The sequence below is a fragment of the Petaurus breviceps genome, unplaced genomic scaffold (genome assembly GCF_028583685.1).
Source record: "Petaurus breviceps papuanus isolate PSGF00001 unplaced genomic scaffold, PetGlider_PUasm1.0 183, whole genome shotgun sequence".
Taxonomy (NCBI): domain Eukaryota; kingdom Metazoa; phylum Chordata; class Mammalia; order Diprotodontia; family Petauridae; genus Petaurus; species Petaurus breviceps.
This window is the reverse complement of record NW_027185791.1, coordinates 15204951-15221769: the sequence shown is the minus strand read 5'-3', so window position 1 is coordinate 15221769 and position 16819 is coordinate 15204951. Positions and strand designations below refer to the sequence as shown.

Genomic DNA, 16819 nt, shown 5'->3' with positions numbered 1-16819 from the left:
GCTTACTGATGTAGCCACCAGTCCATGAGTGACTTCTTCCCTGGAGAATATTCTGGCACGCTCAAGAGAATAGAGTTTGGCCACACACAGTATCCCCCAAGTTGAACTGGGTCCCTAATATTATGTACTTGGCTCCTGGTGGATAGGCTGATGAAATGTCATAAAGTCTGTCAGAACTTTGACTTTCAGGGAAACTGGGTCTTGATGGGCAGATCCAGATGGCTGGATAAGTGGAAGAAGGTTGGTTTCATGCCTACCCAATCCAGGACATCCAAAAATGGACCCACCAGATCAAGAATATTCAATATAAAATCTTGACTTAGGGTCTGAAAGCCACTGGCATGTTCTGTCAGAGTCACAAAGGGTCCCTGATGGGTAATTCTGCCATAATTCCTGGGGGTCCCTGTATGACAGATGAATTCTGAAATATCTGAGGAAACAGAAGGTTCGAGTTTCCAGACAGGCCCTGTGGTCTCTTAGTCTAAATCTTCACCGCTTCCCTCCTTGCAATCTTTCCCTTACAATCTATCTTAAACATCTGTCAAATTAATGTTATAAAAACACTACTTTTTAGAAGGGTGCCATGCTCCTCACCCCCACCCCACCTCAAGAACCTACAATGGTTCCCTATTTCCTACAGAATTTAGTTTAATTTTTCTCACTAATCTTAGTTCATTAACTATCCCAATTCAGAAGAAACTATGGTACTGACCCAACTTGACATTTTTAATGTTTATGTGGATTCTGATTCAAATCCAAACAACAGTAGCTAACATTTATAGAGCAACTAGGTGCCAGGCACTGTGTTAAGTCCTTTATAGATATTATCTCATTTGATCCTCACAACAACCCTGAGAGGTAGGTGCTATTAGAACCCCCATTTTATTAATGAGGAAAACTGGTGGCTCGCTCAGGGTCACCAAGCTATCAAGCGTCTGAGGCCCTGCATGTGAACTCAAGCCTTCCTGACACTAGCCCTAGCCCTATCCACTGTGCACCACTGCCTATAGTAATTATTATCACAACTATTAAGCACCCTAGCTTACAGATGAGGAAACTGAGGCTGAGAAAGGTTACTTGGCTTGACCAGGCTCACACTGCTAACATTTGAGGCTAGATTTGAACTTAGGTCTTCCTGATCAGAGTCCTCTGATCCATATAACTGCCCTTACACTGAGATCATTTATCTCTCCTGGCAAAGTCACAGGACTAAAGTCCAACACACTGCATTAGGACTCTAAACAAATGAAACACCAGCCTCCTCCTAGCTTGTAAAGTTCCTTCAAATTTTAAGATTCTAGGATTCTCTCATTTCCCCAGGTTAAAAACCCACCTCTCCATCTATTCAATCACTAAATCTTATCTACTGTACTGTAGTAATCTGATGGCTAGCGCTCTGTTCTCCCTCCATCAGTACAGAATACAGCACGTCCACAGCTTGTTTTGTGTACTTCTTTACAAAAATCCTAAATCCTCAGTAAAAGATCTACACAACACGCTAGGCAACTTTCCCTGCTTCTTTTCAAATTTCATGAAAAACAGTCTTTTTCATGAAAACCATGTCCAGTCCACTTCCCTTTCTGATTATACATGTCTTCGTGTCTTTTACCCCACTTCTTGTAGGAACAGAACCATTGACTACTGTGGCCAATTTATAGCTACTAGGCATTCTAATTATATATTCTCATTCCTCAATCACCTTTGCTTCAAATGTCTTAGAGTCAAGCCTCAGCACCCCAGGTTGGAAGGAGAACAATCAAGTCTAGGTAGAATAATAATAGAATGTTAGAGATAAAGATCCAGAAGATCTGGTCCAAATGTCTCTTTTTATGTACAAACACAGTTCGTTAAATTACTTTAAAACGACATTCCAATTTTCATTAGGCTTGATTTCCTTTAGACTCTGAGAGTCAAATGTATTTCCTGCTTAGCCAGGAAAAGGTTCATCTCATGTGGGATTATTTCAAAAGTGACAAAGACTGGTTGAAACAAGAATGCCTGGGCTGAGACTGGCCTGGAAGCAGGCGGGCCTATGAGGGGAAGTTCTGAAAGCTCAAACTAATTGGAGGAGATCATTAAGCAGCCCTAGAGACTGAGTTGTCAAGTCCAAGGGTAATAAACATGCTGCTCTCCATTTGTTGTGAGACAGCTTCTTAATGAGCCCAGCTTTCCCTGGCACACTTGGAATTAGTGTTCCCCAGGGACAGAGGGAAGAGAGGCCACTGCTTATAGGCCGCCATTCTGGAGGAGCCCAGATGACCCAAATCCTATGGTCTTTCCACTAATGCCAACCACCCTTATATTGGAGTCTGACAGATCTGCCTTGGAATCCCATTCCTGACTATAACAGCAATGTGCCTTGGGCAAGCAGCTTAGGCCCTCTGGTCTCAATCTGCCCCTTTATAGAAGGAGAGGATTGGCCGAGAATTAGGGGTGGGGAATCCCATATCCCATCCCAACCTGACCACAGCCCATCATATTCAATGACTGAGAAGCACAAGTTAAAGAGTCCTACAACTACCTAACTGTAGCATTCGTGGGGCTCTGTGCTGCCGGGGAGGAAGTGGGGATGCTGGAAAAAGGGAGGATTTGGGATGGAGGACAGACGTGAAGTCTTAGAAGTAGGCAGACTACCAATTGATCTGATAAGAGAGTTCCATAAGGTGCTACTAGTGAACATATTCTCCCTCCCAATAATAGATGAATTTCTACAGATGGGCATAAAATCACGGTATGGATTTCTAAAAGGAACCTCAGACACCATACAATCCATCCATACCATTTTACAGAGGAGGAAACTGAGCTCCAGGGAGATTAGAAGACTTGCCTAGAGTCACATAAGCAGTAAGCATAAGAAGGATTTGAATCCAGTCCCTTAGCCTCCAGGACCTGTGTTTTTCCCGCCCTGCCTATCTTAATTGTGAAGTAGTTTAATGGGGGGAAAGCTTGCAAATAACTTCTTAGGAATACACTTGTTGCCTACAGAGACTTTTACCTGTATTTATGGATTAATATAAGAATTATATGGGAATTGAGGCTATCTACATACACCAGTAATCCTGACCTATATCTGGCCACTGGACAAGGCCCCATGTGGCCCTCTAGGCCCTCAGGCCCTTGGACTGATTCCAAAGGGATTTGACACTGAACTGAAAACAAAGGGATTTGTTCTGTGAAGTCTAGATTCATTGAAAGGGCCACACTTCAGGACCTAGAAGGCCACATGTGGCCTCGAGGCCCCAGATTCCTCACCCCTAATTCTAGTCCAATCCTCTCCTTTTATGAAGGGGCAGATTGAGACCACAGGGGCTAAACTGCTTGCCCAAGGCACATTTGCTGTTATAGTCAGGAATGGGATTCCAAGGCAGATCTGTCAGACTCAAAGTCTCACTTTCTATCTGTGGCTTCCCAAATGGATTTCCAACTCTTGAGAGGGCAGGAGGTAGGAAAGGGGAAAAGGAAAAGGGTTAAAGGATTGCTAATCTATATGCACACCACATATTACTACTTTGTCACTATACACTTACTCAATTAAAGCATTTAATAAGCCAATCTACTGCAAAAGGTTCCACAAAATTTGACTTTTATCTTAAAGACTGGGAACCACTAATCTAATCCCCTAAAAAATGGACAGTGGAGGAACTGACCTCTGCTACCACAAAATGGTAGTAAACTGCCCAAAGCTATCAACAGCCAGTTACTGTCAAAGCCAGGACTAGAACCTAGGACTTCTGATCATCAGGTAAGCTCACAGCTTAATCTCCACCCGCTCACAGCAGATGAGAGGCAGACAGCACAGAGGGCACTGGCTGATTCCACCTGATCACAGCAGATGGGAGGCAGACAGCACAGAGGGCACGGGCTGATGATCACAGCACAAAGGCAGTGGGGGCTGTTAGTCATATCACACTCTGTACAGTAAAGCCTAAATGGTGCCTAAATGGTAACACCGTGCATGGCAAGAGGCAGGCCTCACGGAGGATGTGCTCTGCTGAATACATTGCTTGAGTTACCACTGTCACTTGAGTGCATCTCCTGCCCCTGCAGCACAGCCAAGAAATTAATATTCCCGTAAATCAGCTTCAGTCACTGCCTGAGTCCCAACAAAAAATCCGTGCAGTCTTGGACATGGATTCTTATATTCTTCTTAGAATGCTACAGTTGGCAGGGAAGTCACTGAAATAAGGTTATTAATTACCCACAGCATCAAGTTCAAATTCCCTAGCCTAGCATTCAAGGCCTTCCACAAAACATTCATTCATCTCTTCATTCAACAAATAGTTCCTGAGTGCCTGCCATGTAAAAAGCCTTGTACTGGGTGCTAGTGGAGACAGAAAGTCTCTGCCTTCATCAAGCTCACAGCTTAGTAGAGGAGAAAAGGCATCAGTTGCATGAAGAACCACATTAACAAAGAAGGAAGTCCCTTTTGCCTTCCCTGGTGTCCGGCGAGCCCTCTCTCACCCAGAGCCACGATGAAGCTGCTAGTGTGAGTCCCACTGTTGCTAAGAAGGGCAGGGTCAAGGCCAGTGGCTTACTCTTCCCACTCAGGTCAACATGAAGTCATGAATGCATGCCTCATTGTTGCTGCTTTACCACCTATGTCTAGCATTTTTCTGTTCTTGGGTGGAGAAGTAATGGAGATAGAATAACTTTGTCAGATTTTAGAGGTCAGCAGACCAGAGGTCCAGGGACAGGACTCCATGGCCAAGCCTGGAGATGTACCACTGAGGCCCTCAGGAGTACCGCAAGACCCAGCCCAGTAGCGAACTGATCTCGGCACCTTGTTCTGCTGCAAGGAAGCAATCTCATCCTGGTGACTATGCCAAATTCTGAACTGAACCTGGTGGGGGGAATTTTCTCCGTAGCCATTTTAAGTCTGAGTTTACTTTTCCCAAGGTATTAAAGGAGCTAAAGGAAGAAGGGAGAATAGAAAATGTTCCCCTGTGTTGGAGGGAAGGTATTTCATTTCTTGCTATACCTCCTCAGAAAATATCCCTTTGGAAAAGCTAATTGATGTTAACTACGTAAATGATACACTGAGTATCACCAGTGATTGATATTAGGAATACACATCAAAACAGGGACTTGAATAAATGACTTAAAAGAAAAAAAGTCCCAATCTTCCAGGGTACCCCTCAAACTCTCAGGGAGAGCTATAACCAGTCCTGTGGGAATCAAAAGAAATGGCAATTAGAATGAGGATCCCAGGAGTCCATATAAAGCTACAGATTCTGTTTAAACTTATGTTTCTATGTGTTGTCTCTTTCCAAGAAGACATAAGCTCCTTAAAAGTAACAATTCTCTCATTCTCTTTTATTTGCACACTTACTGGTTGAAAAAAAATGTAATGAGAAGGCATAGGATCCTTTTGTCTGGATGAGGATGAAGGTTTCATGGAAAAGATGGCATTTGACCTGGGCCAAGAAGGATGGATCTAAGGTGAAAGAATATAGCAGAGTATTCCAGGTAGAAAATGGTAAAATGCTATGTGGGACCATAAAGTCTAGCTCTGTCCCACTTAATTCAGTTAAACTCAAGCAACATTTATCAAATAACTACAGGCTTGCATTAAGCTAGGCACTCATTAAGGGCAACTAGGTGGTTCAGTGGATAGGTTCCAGCCTGGTGCCAAGAAGACTTATCTTCCTGAGTTCAAATCCGGCCTCAGACATTTACTAGCTATATGACCTTGGGCAAGTCACTTTACCCTGTCTGCCTCAGTTTCCTCACCTGTAAAATAAGCTGGAAGAATGAAATGACAAACCACGCCATTATCTTCACCAAGAAAACCCCAAATGGGGTCCAGAAGAGTTGGATATGACTGAAAAATAACTGAACAATTGAATTCCAGATAGAGTAACTTACCTTTATCCTTCTCTTCATCTGTTCAGATCCCACCCATCCTTCATAAGCTAGTATCTGGTAATATTGCAGCTCATCCTGGGTCAACAGTGGAGTGGGCCACCTGGAATAGTTTTCCCAGAGCCAACTGTCATGTTCTCAACCAAACCTCTCCTTTGACTCATGACACACACCTGTGAAATAACTGGGAGTGGAGGGAGGAAGGGGGGCTATCAGTGACTTAGAGCAGAGCAAATGGTGGCCCTTTTGACAGACAGTGCTAGACCTTCAGGAGAAAGAAGGACAGGGATGGGCATTCACAGCTTAGCTTGCAGGGCATCCTCCAGTGTGTAATGCTAGGGAAGGTCTTGGGCAACCCCAGGCTCAGTCCTGAAGCCATGGGAAAGGAACCTGTCAATTTTTACTATGGTTGCCCTGAGATGAGTCATCCAGGGTAGAGAATCTGAATTTGAAAAGAGCAGCAGGATTTCCAAGGTTATTCTTATGTTTTTGGAGTAATCCTTGGAGCATGCTTGGCTATGGCCAGGCCAGAGTGAAGGGCTCTGGTTCTGAAGGGATGAGCTTTTCCTCCTTGTCCTTCATGATGAAACCCTTCCACTCAGAAGAGACCCATCAAATTGCTCCAAGACACTTGCATTTGTATTGGGTACCCCCTGCCCTTCCCAGTACATTAATTTGTCCCAATAGTATTTTTGTTTTCAGATTTATTAAATATCGCCTCAGGGGAAAAAACCAACCTTCAACTGTCCAGTATTGTTAGTTTTCTTAAACTTTTTTTTTTAAGCAATTGGGGTTAAGTAACTTGCTCAAGGTTACTCGGCCAGTTATTTCTGGGTGTGGTGCTGAGTATCTGAGCCCAGATTTGATCCCCAGGTCATCCTGACACTGGAGCCGGTGCTCTTACTCGCTGAGCCATAGAATTCTTCACTCCCTGCTGCCCATTTGATTTAACTATTGCAATATCATGTAATCCAGAGATCTCACAATATTGTTTAAGCAACAGTAAACATCAACCAATATCCTTACATAAAAAGAGGGAAAAGAATTGATTAGAAAAGTTTTGGACATGGAAAAAAAACCAATTCAGAGTTATGAATAGTGTGAGAGCCATTTCTGCAACACTAGTCACCTAATGTGATATGATATTGGGGGTGAGAAGCAAGAAAGACCCTCCAGTACCATCACCCACCAACCTGTTATATTGTCTGATATCCTCCCATCACAAAGTAATCTCCTAATAAGACATCAAAGGAGATGAACAAACAATTCTTGAAAAAAAGAACTGCAAAATATTAACCATATGAAAGATCACTCTAAATCAATAATACCAGGAGAAATGCAAAATGAGAAACAAACGAGAGTGTACTTCACACCCAGCAGAGTGGCAGTGCTAATAAAAGGACTGAAACGGTCAATAGTGGAATAACATGCTATTGAACTGTGAACTGGTCCAGCCCTACAGCAAAGCAACGTTGAATTGTGCTTAAAAAAAAAAGAGGTAACTAAAATGTCCAGACCCTTTACCTCAAAGAGACTGATGACAGAAAGATTTCATATATACCAGAATATTCAGAGCCACACTTTGTGATAGATAGCAAAGACCTAAAAACAAAATAGATGCCAGAGTAAAACAAGTTTGCTGCATAAATGTCCTGGAATATTAGTATACCATAAGAAACAATGGATAAAGAATTCAGTGAAGCAAGGAGGACTTATATGGACACAGGGTGAGTGAAGTAAGCAAAGCCAGGAAGACATAATATACAACTGCCATAAATGTAAGTGGAAACAAGAATAAAAATGAAACCAAATGCTACATAATTAACAAACTTGTCCAAGGAGAAAAGATAAGCAAATGAAACTCCCCTACTAGACTCAATCAATGTGCTGGTTAACTTTATTTAACTGGTTTTTTTTTTCTAGTTCTTTTCAATTTGTGGTAACAAGGAAAAGCTCAATAGAGGAAAGGGAAGAAATTATTTAGAAATAAAAGTGATATAAAAACAATAGCATGGAAGTTAGGTGGGGCAGTGAATAGAGCACTGGCCCTGGAGTCAGGAGGACCTGGGTTCAAATCCAGTCTCAGACACTTGATACTTACTAGTTGTGTGACCCTGGGCAAGTCACTTAACCCCAATTGCCCTGTTTTCCCCCTTCCAAAAAGACAAAAAAAAAAACCAGCAATAAAATTGATAAAAATTAAAAACCAAAGTAATTGCCTTACGTTAAAGATACTATTTTTCAAAATGCAAATCCCCCTGGGAGAGAACAAAAATTAAGCTTGTCATATACTTTCACCAAAATGTGAATTCATTTATCAAATCCTTTCCTCTATGACAATGGACAAGGCACTAATGGAGGGGTTGGGGTTTCTTAATCTGGAGTCCATGAACTTGCTTTTTAAATTTTTAATATTTATATACTTAATGTTTGCTTGTATTTCAATAGTGTTTTCTTTGTAATTTCAGGTATTTTATTTTATGCATTTAAAAACATTCTGAGAAGGAATCTATAGGATTCACCAGACTGCCACAGGGGTCTGTGACACAAAAAAGTTGAGAGCATTTGCACTATAGAAATGAAAACTTTGATGGGGGAAGCAGACCAGAATCATTTTGAAATACGAGAGAGGATGGGGTGATATACCTCAGCAGCATAAGTTAATGTGATATTGCAGAAAGAGCACAGGATGTGGAGTCAGAGGACTTGGGTTCATATACCAGGTTAAGACTTCAGGTTAAGATGGTGACCTGAAACCAGCCTTCCCACATGTACCACAGTAAGTATATCCACAAGAAAGAGTAATGATCAAAGCGGCAGCTAGGTGGCACAGTGAATAAAGCACTGGCTCTGGAGTCAGGAGGACCTGAGTTCAAATCCGACCTCTTACTAGCCTTGTGACTTTGGGCAAGTCACTTAACCCCAATTGCCCTCCAAAAAGAAAAAAAAGAGTAATGATCAAGAACACCATTGAGAAATAGCAATATGCTCTACCACCCTGTCCAGAACTTCACAAGAATACTGAAAACCAGGCGGCCAGGTAGCACAGCAAGTAAGAGCACCGGCTCCAGTGTTGAGAAGACCTGGAGATCGAATCCCAGGCTCAGACACTTAGCACCCACCCAGAAACACCTGGCCCTGTAACCTTGAGCAAGTTACTTAACCCCGATTGCTTAGGGGCAGCCAGGTGGCTCAGCAAGTAAGAGCACCGGCTCCAGGGTTGGGGTGACCTGGATCAAATCCCGGGCTCAGACACTCAAGCACCACACCCAGAAATAACTGGCCATGTAACCTTGAGCAAGTTACTTAACCCCGATTGCTTTAAAAAAAAAAGAATACTGAAAACCTCAGAGAAGGACAGGGATGGGGAATGCAAAAAGGCAGTGTGAGTTACAGTAAATAGCCTGAAGCCTGTAGGCACTCTGGGCAGAGACTCTGGGGAGGTTGTATCCAACCTGACCTCACAGAGCCTGAAACTAGGGGAACTTTGAACTAGAAAGCTCCAGGGAAGATGGAAGTCAGAACAAGCCCTGATAAATGTAGGCCCAAAGCCAGAGGAATCACAGACCTGATCCTTCAGAGCAGCATGGTGGATGACTCTGAGAGGCCAGGGTTTCCTCCCTTCCTCTCTCATCCCCACCCCACATGGGTAGGCTGGTTCATTCCGTAAAAGCCAAGGAAATGAAACTGTCTCCAAGTCTTGATTGGCCCAATAATATTACTTATTAGGGAATAAGCCACCTAACTGGGGATGAAACTTCCTGGTGGTCTCCAGCCATACTGAAGCAGCTTCTGATTCACTTAGAGACATAAAAAGGGCGCGGCCAGGTGGCCAGTGAGTAAGAGCGCCAGCCCCAGAGTCAGGAGAACCCGGCCTCAGATACTTAACACCCACACAAAATAACTGGCCGGGCAAGTTACTTAACCCCCAACTGCTTTAAAAAAAAAAAAAGACATAAAAAGGTTTGTCTCTTTAGACTTGAAGAATCCCAAAGAGAATCCCAAATCTGTGAATCACTATATGCTGCTCTGATAACAAGATTCATTTCTTTTCTTTATGGAGAAGAGGGCATCCAAGTCTACCTAAGAAGAATGCTGAGTATCCCTTCTATAACCATGGCTAAGTAAGCCTTTTTTTGTTAACTGGTGAATGACCTACAAGTGTCTTATTTCATTCCAACATCAGGCCTAAATTTGCTAGGGGACCAGCCTCAGTCAGACTCAGTACACTATAGGGACAGAGCTGGCTTCCAATACTACATAAACTAATTCACAGATTCAATGCCATACCAAATTACCAAGTGGTTACTTTATAGAATGTAAAAAATAACCAAATTCATTTGGAGAAGCAAAAAGACAAAAATCTCAAAGGAAATAATAAGAGGGTAGAAGAGGAAGGGAAGGGAAGGGACGGGTAGGTGGCACAGTGAATAGAGCACCAGCCCTGGAGTCAGGAGCACCTGAGTTCAAATCCAGCCTCAGACATGTTAACACAAAACTAGCCGTGTGACCTTGGGCAAGTCACTTAACCCCAATTGCCCTGCCCTCCCCCTCCAAAAAAAAAAAGGAAAGAAAACGAAGGGAACCTAGCACCACCAGTTGACTTTACACTATACTAAATAGTGGAAATCACAAGAATCATTTGGTACTGGTTAAAAACTCAAAAAGTTGATCAATAGAACAAAGTACTGTATATAACACCCAGAAGCAACAAAGATTCACTCACTATACAGAAGGAAAAACTGGAAAGCCGTCTGGCACAAAATAGGCTTTCACCAACACACCACCATATATCACAATAAACTCTAAACAAATACATGATCTAGTTATGAAAGATCATATCATAAATTAAATGACAAAAGAAGATCTCTTTCACAACTATGGACAAAAGAAAATCTCTTACTCAAATAAGGGCTAAAAGGATCACAAGGAGATAAAATTGACAATTTCAATGACATAAAACTGAAGTCTTTGCACAAACAAAATCAATGCAGTTAGAATAAAAATGCAAATGGTTTACTAGGGAAAAAAATCTTTGCAGCAAATTTCTCTATATGGCATACAAGATATATAAATGTATTAGAAACAGAATCACTTCCCAATATATAAATGCCCAAAGGATAGGAATAGGCAAATAAAGTAAAGCAAGTTATCAACAGCCACATGGGGAAAAACTTCAAATCACTAATAATTAGAGAAAGGCAAGTTTAAATAATTCCTAAGATCGCACCTCACATCCATGTCATTGGCAAAGGCGACAAAAAAGCAATATGGCAATTGTTAGAGGGGCTGTGGAATGATCCAGTCATTCTGGAAGGCAATTTACAAGTAGGCCCCAAAACTCACTCAACTTTGACCCAGTGACACCACTAGTAGGCCTGTAGCCCAAAGAATCCAAGAGAAAGGGAAGGAATCCACATTGTAAAAATATTGACAGCATCATTTTTTATTGTAGCAAAGAACTGGAAACAAAGTAGGGGGTCATAAGGCGGGGAACAGCTAACAAATTCTGCTGTATGAATGCACCGCATTGAATGTTACTGCAATATAATAACAAAAGGGACGTATTCAGAGAAACCTGGGAGAGTTTGCATAAGCGGATGCAGAGGGAAGTAAACAGAATCAGGGGGATGATTTATACAGTAACAACAACATTGTAAAGAAATACCACTTTAAAGTAGTGAAGACATCTAATCAACGACGCAGCCCACCATGACTCCAAAAGACGGATGATGATGGCGGAGGGGACAGACTAGAAGTAGAGAACTAGGTCAAATTTTCACATTCAACCAATATGTAGATGTGCTTTGCTCACCTATAGGTATTTTGTTATAAGAACTTTGTTTTCTTGCTGGAGGGGGATGACTTGTTGGGGCATCACGGTGGTACAGCAGATAGAGTGCCAGGTCTAGTGTCTGGAATAGTTCTCTTCCTGGGTTCAAATCCAGCTTCAGTCACTTGCTAGCTGTGTGACCCTGGGCAAATCACTCAATTCTGTTTGCCTCACTTTCCTACATCCACAAAATGAGCTGGAGAAGGGAATGGCAAACCACCCCAGTATCTTTGCCAAGAAATCTCCAAATAAGGCTGTGAAGAGCCAGGCATGACTGAAACAGGGGAACTAGAGCAATGGACAACTCATTGGTTTAGTGAGGTAACCATAATGAGCCAAAAGAAATTAATGTCAATGAAACATTTAAAAGATAAATAGAAGACAACAAAAAGAAGTTCAGAAGGAACCAGACAAGAAGGACAATCAATGTTGGTATACACTTTTTTATGTCACAGAGATCATAGTTTCACACACAACGTGCTTTCCTTATTCTTTGTGTAGGAGAATACTATCTGCTGATGTTTATGTTCATAATAAAGAAAAGACCAAAGGAGATGAACCAGAGGATCCTCAAAGAACTGTTCCAGCTCTAAATTCTATCATGCTTCTTATTCCACCAACACCAAGAACATCTAAACTGGACATCCTTCCGAGAGAAGAGTCGAGAAACAAGTCAAACTGTGACTTTACTGTTTCCTGAAGGGGTGATTCCAACAGAGTAAAAAGAAGCAGTTGCCACCAAACACAGAGGAGTCGGGGCCTATTACCTGTGCTGCAGAAAGCTGTATAGGACACAATTTAGGACACATGGGCTGTATAGGATACAATTTTCAAAATTTAGGTACATATGCCTAAAAATTTCCAACTAGCATCTGACAAAAGCAGTAACTAATGCCTGCGAACAAAACTTGAGAAAAGGAGCTTCAGAGATGCTGGGGTGCTTCTAATGATGCAAGAGCTGACTGGGATGGATAGGATGGTCATTGCTGTGACCAAAGGACCCAATTAGCATCTGCCCTTCCTACCGAACCTCACTGCTTCTCCTTCCCTGTGAAGGATGTTCATATAAAAACAATGATGCTGCTCATCTGTACAGAACTTTATCCATTGCAAGGCTCTTCCACATCCATGATCTCACTTGGGAATCACAAGCCCAGCCAGGACTAGGGGCAGCTGGGAAGAGTGGGTGAGGGTGGGGAGAGGTGAGGGGAATAGTAGAGAGTCCTCACTGATGAGGACTTTGTTCCATCACTGCTGAAATCTCACTATACAAAGTAGAAATGTCCTCACTGAGGATTGACTTTTCCTTCATAAGATGTGAAATTCCTTTGCTAAGGTTAGCTCTTTGACTAAGTAGGAACTCCTCTTACCCAGATATCGCTAAGTTAACCTCATTTTGGAACTGCCATTCACAGACTGCCTACTTGGCACCTTACTGCCTTTGAAATGAACGTTTGTAACATACCCTTAAGCTTGCTTTAGTCTTTAAAAGACAGGCAGGCGAGCAAGAGCAAATCAAGGAGGGAAGGGAAGCAGAGAAGGCCAGATGAAGGTGGTAGGAAAAGCTCTCCAGTTGTCTAGAGGAAAGTCTGTCTAGCCAGCAGCCCCTTCAAGGAAGCACTTAGCCCCAGCAAGGAGGGAAGCAGGGGACCCACAAGATCGTAGCAGAGGCAGGGCTGAAGCACCAAAGGGCTTTCTGGGCCATTCTGAGAGATGCAGGAACACCAAATAGTAACACTCTCTCACACTTTCTGATTCGGGTGATATCACTTAAATGTCCATTTGGTGCAAGGCACTGCCCCTAATAGCCAGATTTCTAACTTGGGCATAAGGATCTCAGGTACACAGGAAAGGACTGCAGATATATTTATTCACATCAGTCATCCAAATTCACTTGTCTGCTCTTCAGTGAGATCTTAGCAGGCGGCCTGACATTCTAGGCCCTCAACAACAGCCTGGCCTTCACTCAGCTTTCTAATCTTACCTCCCGCAAGTCTCCAACCTTGCCCTACAATCCCAAGTTGAAAACAAATAATTTTTTGTATGACCTGATGTGTGGAGTTATCAGTATTTTTGCTTTGAAAGGATAACAGAAGTAACCGTAACATAAAGTGAGATACTTCTTTCCATTTCAAGCTTACTCTACATCAAGAAAGGAGGGAAGATAAGGAATGGAGCCTCAAAACTTGATCAATTGACTAAAGAAAAGGGTAAAAGTAAACATTGTCTGCCTGTCCTCTGGGAATCCGTCCAAAAAGGAAATGTGTCCTCAGAAATATTATATCACATGGTTTATCTGACAGTGGGACAGCCCGATGTAACCATGTTGTGTGAATATGCGTCATGCCAAACAAGCTTACCAAGTTCCAGAAAAGGGGATTGAAAATGATGCAGAGAACAGCAGCCACAAAGCTGAAATCTGTGACATCGACGTAGCCAAGAAGCCGGGTCATAACGGAAAGTTCTGCCTGGAAGGAACACAGCTCCATTAGTGGGGCAGCTTTGCTGGTGGGGACATAAGCTCAAATCTCAGAATCCCAAGTGATACAATGGGTCCTCTCCAGGCCATCACACCCCAAAGTCTCCTCACCTAAGTCTCTCTAATCCAACCAAACATCTCCTCACCAGACCCCAATACCTCCTATATTCACTCTTACCTGGGTCTTTGTTTATACCATTCACCTGCCCTGAAGTGACCTTACCCCTCCTCTCTACCTAAGTTTTACTAATTCTTGAGGGCCCTGCTCAGCTGTCACCTCCTCCAATAAGACTTCCCTGAATACCCTAGCCCCCACCACATAATAATAATCATATTAGCTAACATTTATGTAGCCCTTCATATGTGCTGGCATTGTGCAAAGCACTTTACAATTATCTCATTTTGTCTTCACGACAACTGGATTAGAGGTGCTATTATGCCCCCATTTTACAGATGAGGAAACTGAAACAAAGAGAGATTAAGTGATCTGCCTAGGGTCACACAGCTAATAAGTCTCCGAGGCTGGATTTGAACTTAGGTCTTCCTGACTCCAAACCCTGCAGTCTACCTGCCATACAGTAGCTGCCTGTAAGTTTATAACCTCTTTCTGGGCAAGGATGATGTCTTTACTTCAACAGCCACAATGTGCCCAAAGTAGAATCATATTAAAAACCTCCTTTAGCCAAGAGTGATAGCTCACACTTGTACTAGGGAGGTGGAAGCTGGTAGATAGATGTAGCCTGATTGAGAAAGGGAAACTCAAGAAATCCAAAAAAAACCAAACCAAATGTTTTCGTTTCTCTAAAAATATCAATAAATGACATTTCTCTGGCCTAAATAAATTTTTAAAAGCCTCTTTCCAAACACCCCTTCTAAAAGGCAGGATAGATTGAGAACAAAAATATCTTTCATAAAAAAATAGATTTAAAGATAGAAACTGAAGCTTGAAGGGATAAAGATTCCTCTTCTGGTCTTATTTATCTCCAGAAACACCCACCCAAAGGAAAGTTCTCTCTTCTATTACTCATAAGAGATTCTCTACAAGAGTCTTGGTAAATTCCAAAGAGGGCAGTCAGTAGTTCAGGAAAAAATGGACAGTGACATTGTTACTCAACTATTCTGGAACATGAACCAAGAACTGTATTTTTTTACATATTATGATTTTCTTCTTCATGAATACTATGCTACCTAAAACTGTCTAGGAGCAGAGAAACATCATAAGGCATGAAGGAAGGGGCGGCTAGGTGGCACAGTGAATAGAGCACTGGCCCTAGAGTCAGGAGGACCTGAGTTCAAATCTGGCCTCAGACACTTGACACTTACTAGTCATGTGACTTTGGGCAAGTCACCTAACCCCAACTGCCCCCCAAAAAGCAAAAAACAAAAACGAAAAGTAAGGCATGAAAGAACTATGTTAGTTCACACATCTCTCTCTTCCAACCCAGAGAGGAGCTGGATATTAATGTTCAATTGAATGAAGTTATTTCTGGTAGACTTGTGCCTAAAATGCAAAGTAGAGTGTTAATATTTTGTCTTTGACACCAGGTACAAAGCATTCAATATAAAGTAGGTGAAATGGAGTAAAATGTATGATTGACAATGACTAGAACAATGAAAACATCAAAAAAAGAAAACTGAACACCATATAATGATAACCACATTCAGTCCTAGAAAAGAGCTGACTAAAGGCAACTCTGCCTCTTTACGAAAATGAAGACTATAGCTGTGGATTGTTAACTGTATATACTGTCAGACCCGGCTCATGTGCTGGTTTTGTTAAACTGGTCTTTCTTCTCCCTCTTTTAACTCTGTGTTTACAAAGGACGACTCACACAATAGGGGAGAGGGAATGAAAGTGATGTAAAAAAAAAAAACACCCATAAAAAAAAAATTAAAAAAAAAAAAAAATGATTGAGTGAATGAAAATGTAGAACTACAGGGAAGAATGCTAAACCCTTTTTCTCCCCCAGTATGTAACAGACACATAAAGTTTCTGGATTTAAGGAAGGGGAGGAAGGAATGGAAGACTGAGTGCTTTCTAAGGGCATGGCAGCTCAGCTTGGAAATACTGGAGGCCCTGAAACATCCATTTTGCAAACATTCAACTGAAAGCATAAAGTAGGGAACCTTGCCTTTCAGTTTCTTCCTAATCTTTCCCAGGTCACCACACCCTAGGGAAGACACATGGAAGAAATGCATGGTCACTAAGATAACAGATATGCCTGTCTTTTTTTCCAGGGTTTCATGGTCCTTCAGAGGGGCAATCAGGCTGAACACACAGGGCATCAAGTGATTGCAGAATCCTTATCACTATAAGGATAAAAACATCTCAGAAGAAACAAAGATTTGGAGCAAGTCTAAAAGGCAGAGTAGGGCTAAAGTTCATATAACTTTCAATTATCACCCAAGGGGAAGAGATAAAAGGAATTGTGGAATGAACCATCTAAAAGCCACCTTTATTAGCCTGAGGATGTAAAGAATTATTGACTGTGCTGTAAATTTACTTTATATCCTTCAAACAAATGATGACTCACGTATAGAGGTAGGTAGCTGGATGTGTACTACTTACATTATAGGAGGAAAAGTTGGCTGGAAAGAGAATTTGGGGGGTTATTCCCTGTCTGCCAATGTGTATTCTTTTTTTT

General features: G+C 42.0%; 1 protein-coding gene across 5 annotated transcripts in view; it reads right to left on the bottom strand.

The window, feature by feature from the left end:
* The window catches only part of PEMT (phosphatidylethanolamine N-methyltransferase), a 170341-nt gene that overhangs the window by 141258 nt on the left and 12264 nt on the right, over positions 1 to 16819 (bottom strand). For all 5 annotated transcript variants that reach the window (XM_069087900.1, XM_069087903.1, XM_069087901.1 and 2 more), the window contains exon 2: positions 14056 to 14163. In XM_069087900.1, the coding sequence (XP_068944001.1) occupies positions 14056 to 14163 (108 nt within the window). The remainder of the gene's footprint in view (positions 1 to 14055; positions 14164 to 16819) is intronic.